The following is a 22,537-nucleotide window of genomic DNA, read 5'->3' on the forward strand; positions in this document are numbered from 1 at the left end:
CCCCCTCAGAACCCTGTCCGTCATGCGAGGCGAGAGCACTAAACAAGTCCTTGACGTACGAGGACGAGTAATTATGACAACGACAATGACAGCCACAGCCCAATTCTTCAGTCTGGCCTTACCAGCGTCCAGGCCATGGGGACGCAGGGAAGAAGATACCACAGAGAATGAAGGGACATGTACGGGGTAGTTGTAGGCGCGTAGTGCGTAGTAGGCGGTGGTTGGAAGTCCCTGGCTATGCCCATCTCATCCCATCTCATGCTCCTCTCTTTCCTCTCCATGTGAAATCTTCACAGACTGCTCTCCCTCTCCCTCTACCTCATGACAATACCATCCAACCTCCAGAAAGATCGACGGGCGGTGAACCATTCATACCAATGATCTGTTGACCATCTCCCATGTAAAGACTAAGCATACAGAAATGGCTGCTCAACTCGTCAACGCCCACACCTCAACCCCCGCCCTGGGACGAACATGTGCCCTCTGCCATTCCGGTACAAACAGTGTTTCGCCTAGACCCCCCTTTGGGAAGCGCTGTGCTGACTTCTTCTCAGGTATCCCCTGGGACGTCACCTTTGCAGATTGTACCTACTGCAGGCTGCCCTTCTGCAAGCACTGCTGGCTCCAACACCAGCCGAGCCATGCCCTGGCCTCGGTCTCGATGGTGCACGGCGACATCCACGACGCCACCAACAAAGCTGCCCCTCAACCGTGCTCGGCATGTCGAAAACGCTCGGCGAGTCGGTACGCGTGCCTCGAATGCCCCTACACGCTGTGTCGGGGATGCTGGTTCTCGCGAGGCGTCAACACCCACCCACACCGGACCTTCAAGATCTTCGAGCCCACATGCTCGACGGGGAGGGTCACGGCGGCCGACACGCTCCCGACAAACTCGTGCTGTGACGACGCCGCCGTCAATCACTGCATCTCCTGCTCAAAGGGCTTCGCGCTCGGCCAGTCCGTCATCTTCTGCAAGACGTGCTTCGTCGACATCAACGAGCCCATGTACCGCTGCCTGAGCTGCTATTCGCTCGGCCACGGCCACCCGAGCCACCACGAGCCGTGGCAGTGGACGTTTCAGGTCGCAAAGACAGGCTGGCTCTCCAGCGGCATTTACTGCCAGAAGTGTGCCCAACGTAAGTCCCAAGTTGGACGGCGATTAGCATGGAAATGCCTATTTGCTGATGCGGTGCGGGTGGTGCTTAGCGATGCGAACGATCGAGGCTCTCAAAGGACACGCCCACACAGACTTTATTGACGTCTACACCGAAGAGAATCTGAATCAGGTCATTGCGCGATCATATCGGGAGTGCCAGAGAAAAGTCATGCGAGTCGACGGGCTCGTCACCGACGTTGGCGAACAGTGCAGTCTCTGCTTACATAGTATGTTTTCAATCTTGCGGGTTGGATAATCACTAACACCACTTGCTCAGAAACCACACCCATCTCGTCTTTGCATTGTCAGCAGTGTAACCAAGTCCTCAAGCTGTGTACTCACTGCGTCCAGTATGCCAGCAAATTGCATGTCCACCCCATTCCCAGGTTCAACGACGATACCAACCAAACCCAACAGGGCCAGATACTTCAGAGTCCAGTCTCGACAGGATCTTTCCCGTCACCGCAGTCGCCCTATCCACCCCAGCGTCCTTTCAGTGCTACTGCTGCTCCCCAGTCCCAGTGGCCTGGTCACGCCGCCAATGCGCATCCCACGGCTGGACTTGCCAGACCACCTCCAGGACAAAGAATCAGCAGTGCTCCACCCCATACACAGTGGTCAAGACCTCAAAGCCACGTTCCCGGGCAGGTGGTAAGACCTGGTGGCCCGGCACAGCAGCATAACTTCTTCAATGAGCTTGCCACCAGCATCGCCGTGGCGTCCATCACGAATGCAGTGGTGGCTGGGCAGTCAAATGCGATATATGGCGCGTCAGATAGTACGGGTGCGGCAAACGGTGGAAATTTTGATACCAGTGCAACAGCTGTAGATCCCATGGGGATTAATACAACCCAAGATGCCGGTGGGGCGCAGGGCATGGACTGGTCGATGGGGCAGGATACCGCAGTGTACGACTCGGGATGGGCTATGGACAACTCGGCACAGTTCGATTCGGGGTTTTGACTGGGGGAGATCCAGTAGAGGAATCCTTTCCGAAAGTACTGACCCTTGAGTTGGCTTGGGGTCTGGCGAGGAGGAGAGCACCAGTTCTCCGGCGAGCACGGGGCACTGGAGTCTCTGTGTCAAGGCCACCAAAGATTCGAGCGAACGGTTGGGACGAGATATCGCATTGGATCGGGTCCGTCGGGTTAAGAAACGCAGCAGAAAATCTGGATAGCCATCAGGCACACTGCTGGTCGTCTCGTCTCGGCCATGGTGGATGAAGACATGGAGATATTTCAGAAATGCTGCAGCCGATGCGTGGATATTGATTAATATGAGGACGTCCCCGAGGCAGTAGTGATTCTCGTGAGGACTATGACCAGCGGGGTGCACGTTGAACAACCCAGCCAGCCAGCCGTCAGCAACTGAATATCTTCACTCCAGCTCTGTTCAGAAGCCTTCAATATCAAGATCGTTGAGAAACTTGTCAGCCTGCGCCTTCGCCCTCTGTGCGGCAATCGCCTTGCGCCGCTCCTCGATTTCTTTCTTCCTCTGCTCTTTCTTCTCGTCCCTCTCCTTTCGTATCCTCTCTGTCTCGAGTCTCTCCTTCTCAAGAGCGTCCATTTCTCGCTTCCTCTCTTCCGAATCTTGACTGAAAGTGTAAAACCCGGTGCCTTTGGTCCTGATTTCGGCACTGGCGTCGTAGTGTGTATCCGGAGGGGGAGTGGCGGATTTGTCCCGTTTCTTCGCAAGCTCGGCCATGCGCTCGGCAATGGCTTGGTCAGGGTTGAAAGCCTGGTGTTGGATAGTATCTCCGTAGAGAACGTTACCCGGCATTGACGGTCTCGCAGAGAGTCGCTCCTCTTCTTCGGCGGCGTTGGCCTGCATCCGTTTCCTTCGTTCTTCACGCGCAGCCTGCGCTTTTGTCCCTTTCCTGAGGCGGCCGAACTCGTCTAGATACTCCAAAATCTCTTCTTCTCCGACTGCACTGCCATCGTCGGAGTCGAAGCTGTCAGAAGCACCTCCTTCACCATTTGCTTGATCCTCCGCCCATTTGCGGTCGAAATCTACCAGACCGCGGTTGTCATAGTCCTCCTTGCCGATGTATTCGCCGCGCTTCATGGCATTGTACAGACGGACTTTGTCCTGCATCCTCCTCTTGGATCTGTGCAACTCGGCATCGTCGACCGAACCGATATCATCGCGGGTCTTGTGGCGTTGCTGCTGGCCATCCTCGAGGTCGGCTGCGGACCGCTTCTTGACATTCTTGTTGTGAGTGGTGAAGATGTCCGATTTCTCCTTGGAAGGACGCGATCGGCCAGACGTGTGTTTGGCTTTGGCAGAGGATGAGCTGGAGATCAGTGACGCCAAGTTGGTAGAGAACGCGAGAGAAGTGGAGGATGAAATTTCCTTGGCTTTGGTCTTGGAGGCCTGCTTGATGCCGTAGAGACTGTCGGCCATGACTCCTACCTTTGGCTGTGAGGTGATCTTTTACCAGGACAGCAACTCCATGTAGACGCTGGAAATAATCACATGCAGGGCAGCGAGTGGGAGGTGGAGATGATCACCGCAGTCGGAGAACCAGATGAATTGACAGGCATGCAAGGCTGTGACATTTTACGCTTCTCCTCTTTTGGAACACGGAGGGTCGGAGGGTCGGGCTCGGTGGAATTTCAGTCCGGACCCGATATACTTGTCACCACGTCCCTTGCTCCTACTCCTTGACTACTTTTGAGGGCGAGCTCTTTGAGAGCACTTTATAAATGCTGCTATTCAAAGTAAACCCAGAATGCGTCTCTCTCGGTCATCTAGTAAGCGCAACATGACACTGTCCGAGGAAGAGCGACAGGCCAAGGCTGCTCGTCGACGGCGAGAGAAGCCTCAGTTGTCTTGCAACCTGTGTAGGAAAAGAAAGTGAATGCTGCCCTAACCCCCGAGGGTGCTGATGAGCTTACCCGGGGCGAAAATAGGTTGAAGTGTGACCGTTGCCAGCCCTGCCACAACTGCTCGCGCCGGGGATTGGCTGAATCTTGCACTTTTCCCAACTCCAGTCTCCTAGAGCCAACAACGGCAAGAATCCTGGATCAATCGGTCCCCTCTGATGTCAAGGACCGAGTCAAGCAGCTCGAGTCCCAAGTTGAATACTTGATGGGTGCCTTGAGTCAGGACGAACCTATCCCACCGACATTAGAGGACAATGTGCTCTTGATCCAAGACCAAACCCACCAGCAGGACTACTATCGCCAGGATCCAGAGCCTATTGTTGATTCAGCAGGGTGGCTTCAAATCTCTCAGGGCAAAGATGACTATGTTGGTAGTGCTCATTGGCTGGCGATTCTGCAAGGCGTATGTTGCCTTTGCAAGAACTTGCGGTCGCACAAAGCTGATTTCCACCTCAGATTCCTGCCTTGAGAAATGTATTCCAAAACAATACCTTTCTCACCAACAATGAGGACGACCTAAACCATAGAGCAGCAGAGGAAGAGCCCGACCTCCTCGGATATTGTGGCAAAGCCAGTAGAGAAGATATTCTCGGCGCCATTCCTTCAAAGGGCTTCGTCGATGCTTTGATAACCGTGTGCTTCGTCAACACAGATAATGAAGCAAGTCGGTCAATTGATCCACCTCCAATCAAGTCTTTGTGCTAATTTCGATAGTGCTTGTTCATCCCCCAACGTTTCAAAAAGAGGTAGGCGCCTAAAATACAACTCTCCGCGCTCCACTACTAATATTGGTTGCAGTACGACAGCTTCTGGGAGAATCCGACGTCAGTGTCTACCATGTGGATTGGACTCTTGTTTGCACTGATGTGTTTGGCCGTGCAGTATCAGCAATTCTCATCGAATGAGGAGCTGCGACTGCAAATCGCAGAGGCTCAACCGGAACGCCTAGTCCGATTATATCGTCAGAAAACCATCCAGTGTCTGGTTCAGGGTAAATACTGCCAAGGTCCACGATATGCGGTGGAAACCATGTTGCTCTATTTATTCATCGAGACATTGAGGGAAGGAGAGACCAAGAGCTTGCAGAGCCCGTGGGTGCTATGGGGAAGTCTTGTTCGCATTGCTTTCCGAGCCGGCTATCATCGTGACGGATCCCATTGGCCGACAATGTCCTGCTTCGAAGCTGAGAGGCGCCGCAGAGTCTGGAACATGCTTGTTGGGTGGGACATGTATCTCTCCATCCAATTCGGTTTGCCTCGCATGATCAACATTTCGCTCTGCGACACTGCGGATCCCAGGAATCTGTTTGAGGAAGACCTTGACGAGGATATGCTCGAACTACCCCCTCCTAGGCCAGAGTCTTCACGGACCATAGGGCAGTTCCACGTTGCCAAAAATCAGCTCCTCAGCATCTTCGGGATGGTCAATGATCTTACCATGTCGGTCAAGGCTTCTTCGTATACCGAAGTCGTAAGACTGGACAAGGTGCTTACCAGTGCTTACGAGTCGATTATCCCCGTTTGGAAATCTGAACCGCAGGCACAAGACCTCCCGTCGCTCTCACAAGCCCCTGCCACCATCAGTGTGCGTTGCACTTTTCTCACCTTTATCTACCGCAGAGCGCAGATTGTTTTGCATCGCAAATACATGTCCCTGGGCAGAAACCAGGAACGATATGCACAATCTCGCAAGGTATGCATCGAAGCTGCCCTCGCCATACTTCGATATCAGTGGGCCTTGTATCTTGAGACTCGAATCGGTGGTCAGCTGTGTCGTCATGGTTGGAAATTCCTGTCGCTGCTTGTGCAAGACTTCCTGTTTGCAACCGCCATCCTCTGTGCCGAGCTTGAAGAAGAGATTTCTCTGGCTAGTCCAAGTGCTGCCGTCGATGTGCAGACGTCAACTGCTGGCTGGAACGACGGTGGCGATACAGACTTGCGCGATGCCGTGTTTCATGCCCTCAGCTCATCTTATATTGTGTGGCTGCAATCAGACGGCTCGGATTCATCGCAAGAAATCAAGACCGTGGTAGCAGCACTCCGGCATCTGCTGAGTAGGGCGCAGGCAATTGGATCTTGGCAGTCGAGGATGAGCGCCTCGAGGCCGTCAACTTCTCTACCCGGGACAGACCCAGGAATTGATGAGTTGGGACATACGCAGTCGCAGCAACGGGTAGGCTATGGTCCTGAAATAGACAAGCCTACAAGTGTTGATGTATATTGGGGGCTTGGACACTTTCCCATATGATTGTTACAAATAAACGGTCGTCTATTCCAACCAGATGATACTGATGTGGGTTGTGTTGATTTCCTTTTAGGGAGAAGCTGCGGTCTCAGCCTTTTTGCTCCGGACTAATTTATACGGAGGATCATTGCATCATCCGGAGCTCCAGCCGGAACCACATTTCCAGCTCGCGCGAAGCTCCATGAGCTTCGCTCAATGACGTCGATCGTTAACAAAATGGTTCGACTTCCGGCGCGCTCCATGGCTATAAGAGTCCGACTCATTCCACGAACTGACTCTTTTCACTTCCCAGTATAGCTCGGTGGTCTATAGCTGTTCAAAGCAGTGCAGAAGAAGTAGCTCCAGCTGACCACTCTCAATCACTCATCAACAATGTCTGTGGATGCATTTGCAGCTCTCAGAAGAACCCAAGGAGAGGAACTTGGGAGACTTGCAGAGGAGCATTTCAAGCATGAGTGAGCCAACATACAGCCCTCATCTCATGCTTATGGAGTCAAACTGACTATGACATAGTCTACGAGAAGAAGACCGTGACTTACTGCGGTCGGCCGCATCCAAAGCTTCCAGACATGCCCTCATAGGCTCCCTCGCAGGTATTGCGCTAGGGGGTTTCCTCGCCTTCCGCCTGCGAGCAAACCGCAACGCCATGTTTCAGGCCTTCCGCGCCGCTGAGAAGCCTACGCACGTCCGATTCGCAAGCGGTCGCGAAGAGGCTATTCCGGACATCACTCCTCTGTTGCAGCCCACACCTCTGGGAGATATCGTGACATACACATTCTTCGGCATCGCGGGCCTATTTCTGGGTGGGGAGGCTGGTTTACTTACCGGGTCGTGGTCCGCGAGGAGAGCCATTGCGCAAGACCCAGCTTGTCAAGAGAGGATTCAGAGGGCGGTTCGGTCCTTTAGGGCGGATGTGCTGAGGAAACAGCTCAAAGAGCTCGAGGCAGGGAAAGAGGACGGGTCAGAGGAGAGCATTTGGTCATAAACCGGAGCGTCAAACATGTTTGCTGGGGGTTTCTTTGGATGGAGAAAAGTAGGTAATGGTCATGCATGAATGAATGGGGACTAGGATAACATTTTCACAAATGTGCAAACACATCCACCATCAGTGGATCTGGGCTTCTTTTCCTTCCGGACGCGTGGTTATTGTCTGGTTCTGTTTGCTAAGCACGAACGTTGGGTTAGATGGAGCTGATACGTTTACAGGCAAAGAGCTGTATCAACAGCCTGGGTCAAGGCTACAGGCCTTCCGGGATTGCCACCTACATTGTCCAGATCTACCGTGTGTCACGGTTGAGTCACTGCGTATGACCCTTATCATTCCATGAAGTTTGTTTGATCCTGCACCTGCAGGCACATCACTACAAAGACATAACCCCTCCGACTAGCAAACGGAGCAGCGCATTGAAGGAACCTGCTGAATAAATGGAGCGATGCTTCGTTCTATTCACGAAACTGTCCATATCATGAATGCCACGGTGACGACGACGACAATGGCACTGCATGAGCTCTTCACTCGGAATCCTCGACTTCGGTGCCTAGCTTACCATCCCTTTCGATCCATCGTCACCAAATTAACTATCCGGGCACGGAGGCTGTGTCACAAGCGAAGCAGAATCATATCACCCGATACTTCTATCGCTATTTTCACCACTCCAAGTCACTAGAGTGTCACCGAGACACACACATACATACATATATATATCTCCTCACCCTGGCATACTCTGGATCTTCTTGATCTAATATCAAGGCTCATCCTCTTCCAGCTTCGACCTGTATCCATCGAAGACACCATCCTATCAGCTTGCCTTTAGCCCGTCTCTCCAGCTCAGACATTCAGGAAAGGCTTTCAGAATGTCGACCACACACAACATGGATGTCAACGTTGTCGACAAATGGGGTGATCTTATTCTTGAGGTTGGGGCTTCGTTGCGCGATGATCTGTCGAGTGAAGGAGACGGAGAGCAGCTTTCCGAAGTTCGCTCTGAGCAGCAATCAGACAGCGACAGCGACAGCGAACAATCCCTGGCGCGGAGTCTCAGACAAGATAGAACACCATCTCCGGACAGCAGTGTCGCCATCACAGATATTCCTCTGCGTATCCTCGTGTCGTCCAAAGTCCTGACTATGGGCTCCCTTGTTTTCAAGGAGATGCTGCATGGGAGCTTTGCGGAAGCGCAGCTTCACTTCAACCAGGTCGATCCGCCAACATTATCACTGCCAGAGGACAATCCCCGGGCGACACTGCTTTTCTGCGAGATCGTCCACTGCAGCCCCAGCGTTCACCACTTCAAAGGGTACAAGACTCTCCATGAACTGGGCATCTTTGCAGACAAGTACGACTGCACCCGCTCTTTGCGGTCTTGGTTTCGCGGCCAACTGTTCAGATTCGTTGGAGCCGGCCATGACTATTTCGACATAGACGCTCTTCTGAATGAGGGCATGAGTGCACAGCAGATGCTCAAGCTGTGCTTTCTCATGAACGACACCGAGATGTTTGCGCTCGCATCCAAAACGGTCTACACCCACATTAGTCCGTCCGAGATCCGTCCCAGACTCGAGGCTGTGTATGAGGATGAAGTGCCTGGGCGCCTGATTGACCTCCTATGCTCTTTTGGACGCCACTCTATCCACGACTTTGCCGGCATTGGCCCCGCACTGATTGCGCATGTCTCTCGGCAGCGCAAATGGTATGGCTATTTCACTCCGATCCCCTGTGAGACCACACAAGAGGAAGACGAGCTCGATCACTCCCAGGTGACCGGGCTTTGCTATGGGAACACCGTCAGGATCGGCGTCCTGGGCGCCACACTCGCTTCCCTGTCACTGTTGCCATCCCACGATCCCGAGGTCGACTCCAAGCGTTCGCCAGTGGCCATGCTGCGCAAACTCCAACGTCTGGGCGAGGTTGATTTCGGCGACAGGAAGATGTGCTGTCCCAAGACTGCGCGCTGCAATTGCGGCCACGATCTCGACATCAAATTCGAGCTCGACAAGAAGATCAAGGCGGCAAAGCAGAAAGCGCGTGGCATTTGCCTAGGGTGCGTGAAGGATGACACGGAGCCGATATCCGACTTCCTTCACGGCCACAATTCACGCTGTGAAAGGCATGTGTCGTGGGGTGAACGAAGCCTCAACCACGATATGATCTTGCGGCGATGAGAGGTACATTGGGGTTGATGGAATAAATGATTAGCTGGATATCGAATGGGGAGGACACGAATCGCGGGTCCGTCATCGAAGCTGTGTCCGCGACTCACCTTGGATGTGAATTCCTCTGTTAGCCTCCGACATCTTCAGCTGCGACTGTCAACATCGATTTCATCGTCATCTTTAGGCAAGTCGGCCGTCAATTTTGACAATCGGCACTTCCATTGTGACAACTTTTCCGACCCTCACCTCCGCGTCACTTTCCCGTCAATTCCTTTATACCCTTCCGTCCCCAGCCTGTCACAATTCTACCTTGCGCTCTATCTTTCTGTTCGACAGACCATATCACCCTCACGTCATGACTTCCCTGGGAGAATCGGAAGTCGTCCTGGTCGATCCAGACGGCGACCTGATTTTGGAAGTTGGCAAGGAACACGACCTCACGGAAAATAACGTCAAAGTCTCGCAAAGCAACAAGGGCGACTTGGACGCAGCCCAGCAGCAGACCGCCAAGTCAAAGGTCCTCCGAATTCGCGTTTGCAGCAAGCTCATGATGATGTGTTCTCCCGTGTTCAAGGCCATGCTGAACGGACCTTTTCGTGAAGGCCAACTTTCACTGAATGCTGCCGAACCACCGATCCTGAAACTGCCGGATGATGAGCCGGGGGCTATGGGGGAACTGTGCAAGATCCTTCACCACAAATGTGACATTGATGTGGATGTATTCCCTGCCTGCGCTGTATCAACATCAATAGCAGCGGACAAATACGGTTGCGCCACAATCACAAGGTCATGGTTCCATCATCAGCTCCTGCGGAAGATCGCTACAGGAGGCGCTTACTCAAGACTGGCCCTTGCTCGGCTCATTGTTATATCGTATATCTTGGACGATGTTGAAGCGTTTTATTTCTTCTCCATTCAGGCCTACAAGAGGTGGCGCACAAAAAAAGACGAGAACGACGCCTTCATTTTCGAGATCTCGAGCAATCATCTTCCACACAAAGTTTCTGGTGAGCGCATCTGAGCAAGTCTCCTTCATACTGTGGTTTGGCACTGACAAACGCCTAGAACTTCTCGAACAAGCCGCTGAAACTTACCTTGGAGAACTAATTACTCGTAACCGTGGGGTTATTGGCGATATCCTCGGTGATAGGTCCGAGGATGATCGAGCAATCAACTTTACCATCTACACTTTGAACAGGGAGGTAGAGTTTCTCAAGGTCGGTCGTGAGGGAGTAGGAATGGTGGCGCAGTACATTCAAGGATTGATTGAGTTTGGTCTTTGGCCTCCGCAAAGAGGTGGCGGACAACCTGCATCTCTGGAAGAAGCCATCTGTGTGGTTCGGCAGCTTGCCACACATATGAGAGGCGAGCAAACTCAATGCAATGACAAGGATTGTTGGACGTGCAGATTACATTGGGGAGTGGTGATCCGGGCAATGATCGACCGTTTTGAACAGGGCCTACATGGGCTGTGTCTCGTCTGCCTGAAGCGCGGGGATCTGTCGGCATCGAACATATTGATCAATTGCAAAGAGCATAACAACCGACTCGCCACGGGCGCGTTCGTGGACTGGCGCCGGGACACGCGAGAGTACGCAACCTTGGGGGACTACGAGGAGTAGAGAGCCATGTCCGCCCTCGATGTCAACAGATGGATCAAAAATGGAAATGTGTACCAAGCGCGACTCGAGTCAGTGGTCTACACTAGCGGAGGGAAATACGACGAAAAAAAGCGCAGAACTCAACAACGAAAGGGTCAAACGGACACAGGAACAGAGGACAGCTGTGATCATCTTTTTTTTTTCGGGAACCGGTGGATTGAGGACGGTCGAACTTTCCAGAGCTGTGTACACATATCGAGAGACCACGCTTGGGTCTTGCTTTGTGCTTTGTCCCTGAATGGAATTGAAGACTCGTGTATTTTGCGCCGAATTCGCCGTGGTGTTTTCCAGGGTTGGAATGGATGGGAAGGAATGATTTTTACCGGCGCCGTGACTCCTCGGCTATGAGGCTGCATGGCACTACCAGACTGCATCTATGTACTGCCGGAGCGTCGGTACTATGTACTTTGTACATTTGTACTCTATAGTTTCCTGAGAGAATGCAAAGGGCGTCCGTGTCGGTTATGTACCGGTAGTGAGCTGTCTGGAAATAACCGGCCGGTGCCGGCATTCGCAGTCGCAGTCGCAGTCCCATCCCGTACTAAGGAGTAAGCGGGACAGAGCACGTAGGGTACATGTACCGAGTATGTACCTAGCTCGCTAGGTATGTGCGTATGTGGGGGACATGTATGTAAGTGCATGTCGATCACTACGGTATCAAGAAGCCCAGGCTTGCCGGGGATCCAAAAAGGGGGTAAGAACACGTACCAGTAGGTAGGTAGGTAGGTAGGTAGGTAGGTAGGTTTATGTACGAGTACGAGGACCAAGTAACGAGTATTACTTCGCTGTCATGCTGCAACCTGCATCCCGGGACGGAGTAGTAGGCTCATAAGTGCCTCGAGGCGCCTGTCTCCCTGTCCTGCTTGTGATACTTATGGATCCACATATTATGTATGTATGTGTCACTTCTACCGAGTACCGAGTACGCAATGTCCTCCCTCCATGGCCATGTATTGGATTTGTCGGTAACTCGTCATCGTCAACTCGTCAACTCGTCCAACTCGTCCAACTCGTCCGCTTATTCAACTCGACAGATCCACCCAGGATCGTCATTCTCATGAGTTTTAAGGGGGGGCCACCTCCCCCCCCAAATTTCCCCAATCTACTCCGTAGGTACATCTCCTCTTTCCCCCCAGCGTTTCAACAGGTCCCACCACTGGCGCAGCGCGCACAGCCAAATCATGTGCCCTCCCCCCTCTTCCTATTTTCGCTCTTCCCCTTGTATCACCTTGTCTACCTGGTTCGGTGGAAGGGGGCAAGAGAGGGAAAGGCTAACGCGGTTCATGACCTCTCTCAAAAATCACACCTCGCCCTTCTCCGTCCACCGGGGATCCACAACAACCATATCGTCTGGATTCTCCACATGCTGGACACCCTCGGGATCGACATCTCCCTGACTGCTCGAGCCTTTGTGGTCGACCTGGACGATCGTCTCGGCGGTTTCCTGGCGAGCCGAGGACTCGTCGAGAACGTGGCCAAGACGATGACGACGACGATGGGGCAGACGGCCCGCGACGCGGACGGGGTCGAGAAAGGACTTTGAGGCGGCAAAGATCTCGTCGAGCTCCTCGAGGCTGCGGCCCGCGGTCTCGGGGAAGAAGAAGTAGATGACGGGGACGAAGGCGGCGTTGAGGGCCGCGTAGACGATGAAGTAGCGGTAGCCGATGTCGGTGAAGGCGACCGGGGTGACCTCTGCGACGAGGAAGTTGAACAGCCACGACACGGCCGTCGAGATGCCGCACACGGCGGCGCGCAGGTGCGCCGGGGCGATCTCGGACGCGTACAGGAACGGGATCCCCAGGAACCCGATCGTGTAGACCACGTAGTACAGGTACAGGAAGAAGACGGCCGCCTTGAGCGCCGCGCTGTTGTCCGGGTCCGACACCAGCCCCGTGAGGCACGCCATGCACGCCGCCATCCCGGCCGAGCTGAACAGCATCAGCGGCCGTCGCCCGAACCGGTCCACCGTCCACGAGCACAGGCACGATCCGAGGATGATGGCGAACTGCGATGCCGCTGCGAGGATCCGAGACACGGTCGCGTCAAAGTGCAGGTCGGATTCGTAGATGGACGAGGCATAGTACGTGATTGCGTTGACACCTTTGCGTAGGATTTGTGAGCCAGGTCATTTGTTCACGTGGCGTGCACGCCATCTCAAAGGGAGGCCCCAACTGGATAAGGACAAAAGGAGACCCGGGACGGATGACTTACCAGTCATTTGTAGGAAGATCTGCACAACCGCAGCTAGCAAGACCCGGTGGAATGTCCTCTGTGGTCCCATTGTGAACAGGGCCCTGAGGGAGAAAGTCCCGGCGAGTTCGAGCGCCGCCTGGATCTCGCGAATCTCCTTCTGGACCTCGTCGTCGTGTGCGTCGACGTTGTGGAGCAGGCCGATGATATCTCGCGCCTCTTCGACGCGGTTCATCTTGACCAGCCAGCGAGGAGATTCCGGCAGGGTGAAGATAAAGGTCATGACGATGACAGAGAGGACGATCTCAAAGGCAAAGGGGAACCGCCACGACACAGAGCCCGTGAAGTAGGAGAAGCCAAAGTCGATCCATAGAGCCAGCACTAGGCCCAAGCCGCAGAAGATGCCAAACGCCGAGACATGTTCGCCGCGACTCTCGGCCTTGGAAAGCTCAGACTGCCAGACCGAGACGGTTGCGATGATGCCACCTGTACCCAGGCCCACGACGATGCGGGAAACGATGAATTGCGCAAAGGAGAACGAGGATGCCATCAGGATGCCCCCGACCATTTGCACGGCGGTGGCTAGAAAGATGGTCCCTCGTCGTCCGAGGACGTCGCCTAGAAAGGTGCATGCTAGAGCCCCGAATGTGCCACACAGGGTATACAGGGCGATAACGGTGCCTGGAGGAGCGGGTCAGTCACCAAAGGGCGCAAGATAGCCTGATAAGTGCTGGGTTGGGCCTGACCTTGGATCGTAGAGTTGTAATGCTTCTGCGCGCCAGTTGTGTCAATCACGTCCATCTTGGGAAATTGCCTGTTGAAGGACGGCGTGGTGAGGACTCCGCCAGCCACGGCCTGGTTGTACCCAAAGATCATGACCGCGAACATGGCCAAGGCCCATATAGCAGCGTTGAGCCCGCGCCCACGAAGGCCCCAAAAGCGTTTCATGGTGATGGGAGCGAGGTTTAGAGCTGTAAAAGGGGGGACAAGCAACCTAGTTGCGGTGTCTGGAATGTTTTTGAATATCCTTTGCGCCAAAAGAAGCCACGAATATGAGACAAAGAAGCGATCTTCTGAGTCATACGGCGTCGCACTTGTATAGCCCCCAGCCTGCGAATATATCGAAGCTGCGCGGGCAAACTCCAGCTCTCTTCCCCGCTTCAACGTACGCCCTCTTCCAGCTCTGGGAAGGGGATGTAGATCCCCCAACGTCGGTTGTCGGATAATGCTTCGCAGACATTGTCAGCGACGACATGTATACCTTGCGGGAGTAGATGCGGAGAACACGCATGAATCATATGGCGGGGAGAGATCCACTCGGCTTAGCTCTACCTCGTTGGTGGCCTGCTTGTCTGCTTCAGTTCATGTTGTTGAGAAAAGCTCCGTGCTCGGGAGCGAGAAAGCTTGCCTCGGGGTTAGGGCGCAGGGATGTCGACTTTCAAAGTATAGTGGATTGCATTGCCGTGCCATTGGACAGCACTCACAGGGCGTCTCTGTCAAAGCTTACCGACGAGACTGGCTCTGCTCCGTTCTGCCCGGCCTGTTCTCGTTACGAGGACGAGACTCACCGCAAGAGGCAGAGGCAATGCAGTCAAGCCTCACTGCTGTGGCTAGCAAGCCTCCTGAAGAGCTGAACTGCCAGCTGCTTACCAGACATTGGCTTCCGTTGATGGCAGACATGATCGGCCACTTTTTGGTGTTTGGTCCTGTGCCACCCAAGTGTCGTCAACTTGATTTGATTTGATTTTCGTAGATGGGGGGTCCTTTATACTTTCACTAACCACATTGGAACTAGCGTCCTCGCATAGTCGGCTCTACGGCAATTTGGACCCAACAGCATCACTCAACAGAGACCAACATTGTCCTTTTGTGAAAATTGACCAAGTCCTCTGTCTTTTATGTCCCTGTGCAGAAAACACCGCTGACATATCTAAAACAACCACGTATGGTGGAAGAACAGATGTCTAATACCTAAGACGCTCGCAGCCCGTAGCCCGGCACGCCATCTTGGAACCACCAGCGGCGAAAATCGCACTGATCTGCATTCCTCTCGGCCACGGCACCGACTTGTATGGCCCAGCTGACGAGGATTGCGGGATTGCGGAGTCACCTCCGTGGTCGGTTACGCAAATTAGCCCTGTGGAGGTGGCTGACCGACACACGCTCCCTGCAGACAGGAGCAGCGTACGGCAAATCCTGATCAGACGCCTTGCGAGCAATCCGGGCACAGGCTAACCCCAGAGTCTGCCCCATGGTGACATGCCTGGTGGAGTGGATTCGACCTTCATTGATGGATGTGCAACGAAAGCCACTCACAATGCACCAGTGCACAACTCCACTGGATGCTTTTACAAATGGTCCTTTCTCGGCGTCTGTGTTCACATGCAGTCACGAGTTCTTCGAGGGCAACAAAGAGCGGTTCTGCGCCTCTATGAATATTTTCTCTTTCCCTTGCTTGTTCGTTGGAAATTTCTCAGGAGTAATTCTACTCTTCTAATTCCTTGTATCTAATCGAGTCTGGAGAGTGCTTCTCTTGAGTCTTCGCAGCTTATTCAGCCTCTAGCCACTCTAACATGTCTAGTCACAAGTCCTCTCTGAGATCGCCTTAACGCCACTCTGTCAACGTATCCTTCTTTGGCACATGGTCACATAACGGCCTCACCTCATGGTATAACGTAAACATATACCTGGCTGAATCTCTGTCCAGGTGGTGCTCGAGGCTTCGTCAACGCTTTGGATCGTGTGGCTTAACTTTCGACACCGCTGGCAGGTGTGAATGAAGCCTCAAACACCATGGCGATAGTCGACCAGCAAATCGGAAGGGCTTGTCAAACGTAGCCTCCATGTTTTGCAAAATGCATGCCTGCCGCGAAATAGAACAACTTTGCCGCGACCATGAAGTTGTCCTTGTTGGCCCACTCCAACAACTTCTCGTAGAGTTCGCTCAGCGGCACCATGACTCTTTCAATCAACTCGCCGTCATCCAGTCTTTGCTCGGGCATAAAGTCTTGCTCGGCATTCAGCTTGACTTCGACCATGACCAACTTGATCGTGGCATTGGTCATTCCAGGATCACTCGACAAAATTGGCGATACGTCATAGACCTTGCCGTCATAGCCAGTCTCTTCCTTCATCTCTCGGACTGCCGCTTCCTCGGGCGTCTCGTGCTCATCGACCAACCCGGCCGGCCACTCGACGGTGTATTTCCCGACCGGCGGACGATACTGGAGGACCAACATAGTACTAGGTGGTTTGGAAGGGTGCACGAAGATGTTGCCCATGGCCACGGCGTCAACGCCAGACTTTGAGGTTGTCTTACGGATGGCGATCTCCCAGGTGCGGGGAGTGCCTGTTTGGTCTATGAAATCGACCTTCTTGAGCGTAACCCATCTCGCCTGGGCCGGATCTAGATCGGTGATGGAGACGATCTCTGGCTCCTGTGTCTTGGGCGACATGGGTGGAAATGACGGACAGATAGCTCGGGAGTCGACACAGGAAAGGGGAAGGAGTGATACACTAGGCAGATAGAACCCAGGAGCGAACGAATTGACCACAGGGGGGAAAATTATGAAAAGTCAGACGCCCAGGAGTTCGGTTTAAGCATCTCAGTGACGCCTTGGCAGCCAAGACTTTCTCTGGGCGCGGCGAGTTAATCTCGACCTCCACTTACCGCTCTACCGCCTACTCTACCTCAGCTACCCAGTTGCATATCCTATGAGGAATCACTCTCTCTGCAGAGTGAAAGTGCGGGACAAAGGGCGAACGAACACTTCATTGTGCTCTCTGCCCACGAACAAAGAAAAGAATGGGTTGCATACAACTAACTGCCCTTGAGTGCCTTTCTACGCGACAAAGAAACGCACCATTTTGTCCTGTGGCTTGTCCTCGGACAAGGAGTCGATGTCGAGGTGTAACATGATTCTCGTAACAACTTGATGTGGCTGTGATGTTGCCCTACTCGACGCTGAGCTGCCTTGACGTTGCCTTGCATCACTGCCTCTGCCACTGCCTTACAACATGGGACAGGGTCACCGGGTACTTAAAGTCCCGTAGAGCATGCTCTCCAGAGATTTCTCCCCATCATTCGACATCTTCTCTCCATACCACCATCAGATCTTTTACAAAAACTCCATACACGATGAATCCTGACAACGTCCCAGATAGTGCGATGGCTTCCAGCAGCACTCCCCCTCTCGACTGGGATCTGAGCGATCGCCTTGTCACCACCACTCAACCTCAGACATACGAGGTCGCCGCCGACGGTGATGCCTATTTTCGAGCCCTCACAGAAACAAAAGATCACGTCTTGATACGTGTCTCGACCGAGGCGCTGAGCAGGAACACAAAGTTCTTCAGAGAGCAATTCAAGGCAAGCTGGGCTCCAGAGGGCGGTAAGTTTACAGCCGAGAACCCCCTGCATTTCCTGGAGCGTTTGGAACCCTTTGTGTTGTTTCTCCATGTCGCTAGTGAGGACGATCCCCTTCCACCGGAGAATACCTGCCTTCTGAGAGACGTGGCTCTGATGCTTGACAAGTACCTCTTCGAGGGCAAACTCCCCGCATGGTTCGAGACGATCCTCACGTCCTTCATCCCCAAGAGCTTCCCGTTCCCCAACAACGTCGAGAGCTCCAGCATGGTGTATGGAGATACAGGAATCTTGTTGTGCACAGCCTTGCCAGCGATCCTCCACTCGGCGTATCTGCTGAACCTCCCGGCTCTTTTCGCAACCGCTTCGCGCCGCATGATGTGGCAGATGACGGCCTACGACGTCGACGAGCTCCTCCCGGACCACATGAAGGCGCTGATGCCGTGGGACTTTATCCGGGGCTTTGAGTCCGAGGTGGTGAGAGTGCGTGACGTCCTGATCTCCAATCTCCCCCACGTGTTCTACCCGGACCCGCACGGCGACGCCCAGTGGGGATGCCACGACTGCAACCTCGTGTCGCACGCCGAGCGCTGGCACCACGAGGTCATCAGCAAGGCCGAGTGCACCCAAGCCGAGCGGCTGGGCGGCGAGGTGCAGCAGAGCCTCGAGAGCATCTTTGCAGAATACGTCCACGACATGACCAAGCTTGAGCGCCTGCGCGAGTTCGACCAGGTCGACAACCCCACGAGATTCGAGTGTGGCCGCTTCCGCCTCCGACACCTCGACGTCTCCGAGAACGAGATCCTCTTCGAGGCCTACACCGCCATCGGGGGTTTGTGCTTGCCGTGCATCCGCGCCGGCGGTGAGTTTGCCTTTCGCCTCCATTGCGACCAGCACAACCTCGATCTGAGCAAGGAATCGTCAGTACGCAATAAATAGCGGAGAGAGAGAGAGAGGGCTGAGCATAATCATCATGTCCCGGGGGAGAAGTTCAAGCGTAGTGTGATGAGGTCGCGAGTGGCGAAGGGGGTTATGGGTGCAGAAAGACGTGAATGAGAAATGAAAAGGTGTAGTGAGTGCATGGAGAACGTGTGAGAGCCACCCCAGACTCTGCAGGGCTTGGGATGGTGCTGTCAGGGTGTAGGAGCGAGAGGGAAGTAGTAGTAGACGACAGGGGACGGGTGAGACAGACAGATCATCTGGAGAGAGCTGGATGAGAATTACTCCTCAGAAAATGTAATACAAGATTTGCTTTTGTGATAAACAACCTTGGCCCTAATCTCCCTTTGCCGCGTAGGTCTATAATAGACGATCCACAGTGCCAGTCAGCTTCTGTACCAGAGGAAACAACAAGCAGAGAGAGACCTCGGCTTGAGAGGGGTGAGTCGAGGCCTCCTGTTGTCGTGCAGACACGGGAAAGTCACCATAACCCTTCCTATCTGGATAATGTCAGACAGGACGATAGAAGGAGACATCACTAGGGATCTCGGCATTCAGTGAGGAGATTTCTCAACAGAACCGTGGTCAGGACCGCACTGATACGCAACGTGCACAATCACCTTCCTCACCACCGTCATCGGCCGAAGAAGCCAGCTAGAATGCCACATGAGACTTCTCAGGGTCGATCTAGGATCCTGACCTAGGGTAGGGTAGAGATAGGCCGTATATCTCTTCTACCTGACGATGATCGGACACGGGGATGCAATGGCCAAACGATGCCGGGACTCAATGTCATATCCTATTATTTCGATAGGTCGAGGTCCTTCTCCCCTCAGTCGTCTTCGTCTTCGTCCATATAGCGTCGATGGGGGTGGAAGGGCCGCAAGGGTAGTGGTACATTCAGCCGACCAATATCGAGGTTTCCGCACCCTTGAGGACAATCCCAGGTGCCCTCATGTCTCAGGCTTTCTTCTGATCCGCCGTTCTGCTCAGGGAACGAGTGGTATCCATCTTGACACTCCACGATCTCGGCCAGGAAGCTTCCGGATTTCCAGCGCCCTCCTTGCAGAAACGAAGTTGGCGTATCGGAACACGCACCTCTGAGGCAACTCCTCACATCAACGGCCCATGTAGCAGCTGGAAAGTCAGCGATAGGCGGCCCTTCCAACACTCGGTCTGTACCACCAACCCTCCAGCGCGAGTTAAGCAAACAGAAATGGTAGTCGATCCAGGCTCTACCATCAGAGTCGCGGACTCGAGGAAATGCTCTTTGTCCTCGGCAGGGCGGCTGGCTACATGACCTCGTTTGAGTCCCACCAGTCACACGCGAAGCCCTGTATTCCATAAGCATGACGGGTCCCGAGTCATCCTGAGAATCGTTCACGATATTGACAAAGGGTTGTCTGTGGTAAAATGGCACCTGTCTGAGGTCCACAGCTTCGGTGACTCGTCTTTTCCTCTCGATCCTTGTCCAGCAGCCTTCGTCTCTCTCCAGCTCTGTGGGCCCCCAGGCAATTTTATCTGGGAGACGAGGTTCGTCGCTAAATGCACCAGGAAGCAGATGGAGTTTGTACACATCAATTGTCCAATGATGGACGATTGTCAAACTCCAGTCTTCTGGCGCTGGTCCGTAGATGAGTCCTGTCACCTGTGCTCCCCATCCCCCTCTTTTTTCAGGAGCCCGGACACCTAGATCTCTCCAGATACCACTCTCCCGGACACCATACTGAAACAGGTCCAGCCCTGCTTGCTGTATCATCTCAGCCCAAGTATGGACTCGATGCAGCATCCGTATGAAGTCCCTTGGTGATTTCCAGCTATGGACCTGTAGATAATCAAGTAGTGGTGTCACTTGCCACTCCTCGGACCCATAGTTAGAAGCGTCAGCAATCCTCGAAGGGTCGGCGCCGTTCTTCAAAACGCCGAGTCCAATATCGAGCCAATCCTTGTGTCTCTCTAGGTTTTTCGATGCAACGCAGTGGAGTACAGTTTTGCCACTGTTGTTCCTGAGCAGCGCAAGTCTCGGATCCATTGCCTGCATCCCGACACACCTCAGAAAGGCTGTAGCATCCAAACGAGTAAGCCGCGAGGCCAGCTCAAACCTCTCCTCAAAGGTGCGAGAATCAAATCCTGGTAATTGATTTTGTAGTACAACTTCCAGCGGTTCTACCCGTCCGCATAATCGCAACCATATATTTCGAGCAACTCCGAGTCGAATGTTGTCGGTCATATTCGTATCAATGTCCGGGTCCTGCAGAAATAATCGATACATTTCTCCACTTGCTCCATTGTTGACCAAGCTATACCAGCTGAGAGCATGGCTTAGCCGTCTCCCATGATCCGGGTAAGTCGTCTGACTGAGAAGCCATTTGCAAACTTCCAGCTGTCCATTTTCCGCAGCATCCTATATATGTTCTTATAATCACCATGGCTGCACTTTAATCGTTACTGCCGCAAGGGAAGTGCTTACCTCAACGAGCGTCCGCCAACGATCGTCTCCGGTGAACCCACTGCCATATGTGGCATCTAGCAGTGTTGCTTTGCCGCTCTCAATGAGTCTCCTAACTCCTTCGAGATTTCCGGTCCGACAATATTGGAAAATGAGGGATGTGTATGGGACATGATTGAAAGTGCGCAAATATATAGACCATCCGCACTGAGCCTGGCTAACGGCAATATCGAATATCCGAGCTTTGAGAAAAGAGGGAAGTCGAAAAGTAACCTGGAAGCGCGGCTTGTTGTTCTTTGATCGCTTGGACCAATGAGAGCGCCCCAAGGCACGGTCGTTGGCAGTGAAAGGACGGCTTGCTGTAACCGCATCTGTTTGTGCCGGTGACAACACTGAAGATTGGCCCAGCACTGTCAACTGTTGTGAGAGACTGATGGTCCCAGCGGAAAGCTGATCTTGCAGATTCCTGATCAAACAGCCATGACGAGCCAGCAAGTCGGTGTGCGCTTGATCTCGGCGCCTCTGTTCCTCGCCCAGGTACATCATGTATGCGAGTTCGAGCGAACTTTTGGCCTTTTCCAGCCCGTCGAGCAGCTCTTTGACATCACGCTGTTTGAACGCAGTATATATCCTACCGCCTATCTTAGCGTCTCTTGAGAGGCGGTCATCCATCCTGTCGATAAGCTCCTGTATATCAGCCGTGTGCAATTCGCATTCGGCGATACAGCGTGCGAGGAGAACGTCGCTGGCGCTTCCCTGCTGTCGACGTTGCTCGAGTTGCCGTAGTGCCAGAGCCATTGTCTCCAGGCCAAGCTGGAGTCTGGCAACTATTCGAGGTGCATCACGAGCCGCGTGGTACATCCGTTTCAGCTTTGCGGCGCTCTCCACGAGCTGAATGCTCAATGAGATCAGGCCTGCTCCACTGGCGGCAATGCCAAAAATTGCTTCAGCGCCAGACATTTGAGAGGGTGATTGATAGTCGAAACCCAAATGAAATTAATACCGCTACTAGTAAAGGGAATAAATTGTAAGTGAGGTGAAGAAGAGAGTTTTATCGATAGTACGTGTTCAAAATCTATGTATAGGAAACTTCTAGTTGAAAGTGGCAGGGCAGTGGTTGGTTGGGATTGAGCCACGTCAGTCAAACAGCGTCCTAGTCGCTTTGGGTCTAGCTAGGGTTGGAAGAACTCACCACTGAGGCTCGGCCGAAGCTGCAAGCTCGTAAGGCTGACTCGCGATTTGCCTTGCAATGATTTAATACTTAGTACTAATCATGATCAGAGACTATCGAATCGATCATTTGAAATGCACCCAGGAATGGGAGGAAACATGGATGATTTCCTAATGCGATCGGAGATACCTGTGTGCGGGGCAGCATTACCGAATTCGGACAAATAGGTGGCTCGTTTTAAATGCACTCCCCGTTTTCTTTGACTGCGGAAGGCTCGACTCAGTAAGTAAGTAGTTACTACTACTACGCCCATCGTGAATACT

The 22,537-nt window shown here is 53.4% G+C and overlaps 10 protein-coding genes across 10 annotated transcripts; 6 read left to right on the forward strand and 4 right to left on the reverse strand.

Moving 5' to 3' along the window:
• Positions 1-421: 421 nt before the first annotated feature.
• On the forward strand, positions 422-2,119 carry Z517_03015 (uncharacterized protein; the record flags this gene model as incomplete). Its single annotated transcript, XM_013432123.1, has 4 exons — positions 422-494; positions 555-1,136; positions 1,207-1,383; positions 1,434-2,119. The coding sequence occupies 4 exons, from the start codon at positions 422-424 to the stop codon at positions 2,117-2,119; spliced, it is 1,518 nt and encodes a 505-aa protein (XP_013287577.1).
• A 429-nt stretch (positions 2,120-2,548) lies between these two features.
• Z517_03016 (uncharacterized protein) lies at positions 2,549-3,559 on the reverse strand (the record flags this gene model as incomplete). Its single annotated transcript, XM_013432124.1, has 1 exon — positions 2,549-3,559. One exon carries the CDS (start codon positions 3,557-3,559, stop codon positions 2,549-2,551), a length of 1,011 nt encoding a protein of 336 aa, XP_013287578.1.
• Positions 3,560-3,920: 361 nt separating this feature from the next.
• On the forward strand, positions 3,921-6,288 carry Z517_03017 (uncharacterized protein; the record flags this gene model as incomplete). Its single annotated transcript, XM_013432125.1, has 5 exons — positions 3,921-4,012; positions 4,150-4,444; positions 4,498-4,705; positions 4,756-4,787; positions 4,840-6,288. The coding sequence occupies 5 exons, from the start codon at positions 3,921-3,923 to the stop codon at positions 6,286-6,288; spliced, it is 2,076 nt and encodes a 691-aa protein (XP_013287579.1).
• Positions 6,289-6,657: 369 nt separating this feature from the next.
• Z517_03018 (uncharacterized protein) lies at positions 6,658-7,270 on the forward strand (the record flags this gene model as incomplete). The annotated part of the gene is made up of 2 exons (XM_013432126.1): positions 6,658-6,740; positions 6,799-7,270. 2 exons carry the CDS (start codon positions 6,658-6,660, stop codon positions 7,268-7,270), a joined length of 555 nt encoding a protein of 184 aa, XP_013287580.1.
• An 887-nt stretch (positions 7,271-8,157) lies between these two features.
• On the forward strand, positions 8,158-9,447 carry Z517_03019 (uncharacterized protein; the record flags this gene model as incomplete). The annotated part of the gene is made up of 1 exon (XM_013432127.1): positions 8,158-9,447. One exon carries the CDS (start codon positions 8,158-8,160, stop codon positions 9,445-9,447), a length of 1,290 nt encoding a protein of 429 aa, XP_013287581.1.
• A 346-nt stretch (positions 9,448-9,793) lies between these two features.
• Positions 9,794-11,060, forward strand: Z517_03020 (uncharacterized protein; the record flags this gene model as incomplete). Its single annotated transcript, XM_013432128.1, has 2 exons — positions 9,794-10,445; positions 10,504-11,060. The coding sequence occupies 2 exons, from the start codon at positions 9,794-9,796 to the stop codon at positions 11,058-11,060; spliced, it is 1,209 nt and encodes a 402-aa protein (XP_013287582.1).
• Positions 11,061-12,399: 1,339 nt separating this feature from the next.
• Z517_03021 (uncharacterized protein) lies at positions 12,400-14,237 on the reverse strand (the record flags this gene model as incomplete). Its single annotated transcript, XM_013432129.1, has 3 exons — positions 12,400-13,199; positions 13,311-13,970; positions 14,036-14,237. 3 exons carry the CDS (start codon positions 14,235-14,237, stop codon positions 12,400-12,402), a joined length of 1,662 nt encoding a protein of 553 aa, XP_013287583.1.
• A 1,880-nt stretch (positions 14,238-16,117) lies between these two features.
• On the reverse strand, positions 16,118-16,744 carry Z517_03022 (uncharacterized protein; the record flags this gene model as incomplete). The annotated part of the gene is made up of 1 exon (XM_013432130.1): positions 16,118-16,744. The coding sequence occupies one exon, from the start codon at positions 16,742-16,744 to the stop codon at positions 16,118-16,120; it is 627 nt and encodes a 208-aa protein (XP_013287584.1).
• Positions 16,745-17,427: 683 nt separating this feature from the next.
• On the forward strand, positions 17,428-18,594 carry Z517_03023 (uncharacterized protein; the record flags this gene model as incomplete). The annotated part of the gene is made up of 1 exon (XM_013432131.1): positions 17,428-18,594. The coding sequence occupies one exon, from the start codon at positions 17,428-17,430 to the stop codon at positions 18,592-18,594; it is 1,167 nt and encodes a 388-aa protein (XP_013287585.1).
• An 832-nt stretch (positions 18,595-19,426) lies between these two features.
• Positions 19,427-22,003, reverse strand: Z517_03024 (uncharacterized protein; the record flags this gene model as incomplete). Its single annotated transcript, XM_013432132.1, has 2 exons — positions 19,427-20,998; positions 21,065-22,003. The coding sequence occupies 2 exons, from the start codon at positions 22,001-22,003 to the stop codon at positions 19,427-19,429; spliced, it is 2,511 nt and encodes an 836-aa protein (XP_013287586.1).
• Positions 22,004-22,537: the final 534 nt, after the last annotated feature.

The sequence above is a fragment of the Fonsecaea pedrosoi genome (assembly GCF_000835455.1).
Source record: "Fonsecaea pedrosoi CBS 271.37 unplaced genomic scaffold supercont1.2, whole genome shotgun sequence".
In the NCBI taxonomy this organism is placed as follows: Eukaryota; Fungi; Ascomycota; class Eurotiomycetes; order Chaetothyriales; family Herpotrichiellaceae; genus Fonsecaea; species Fonsecaea pedrosoi.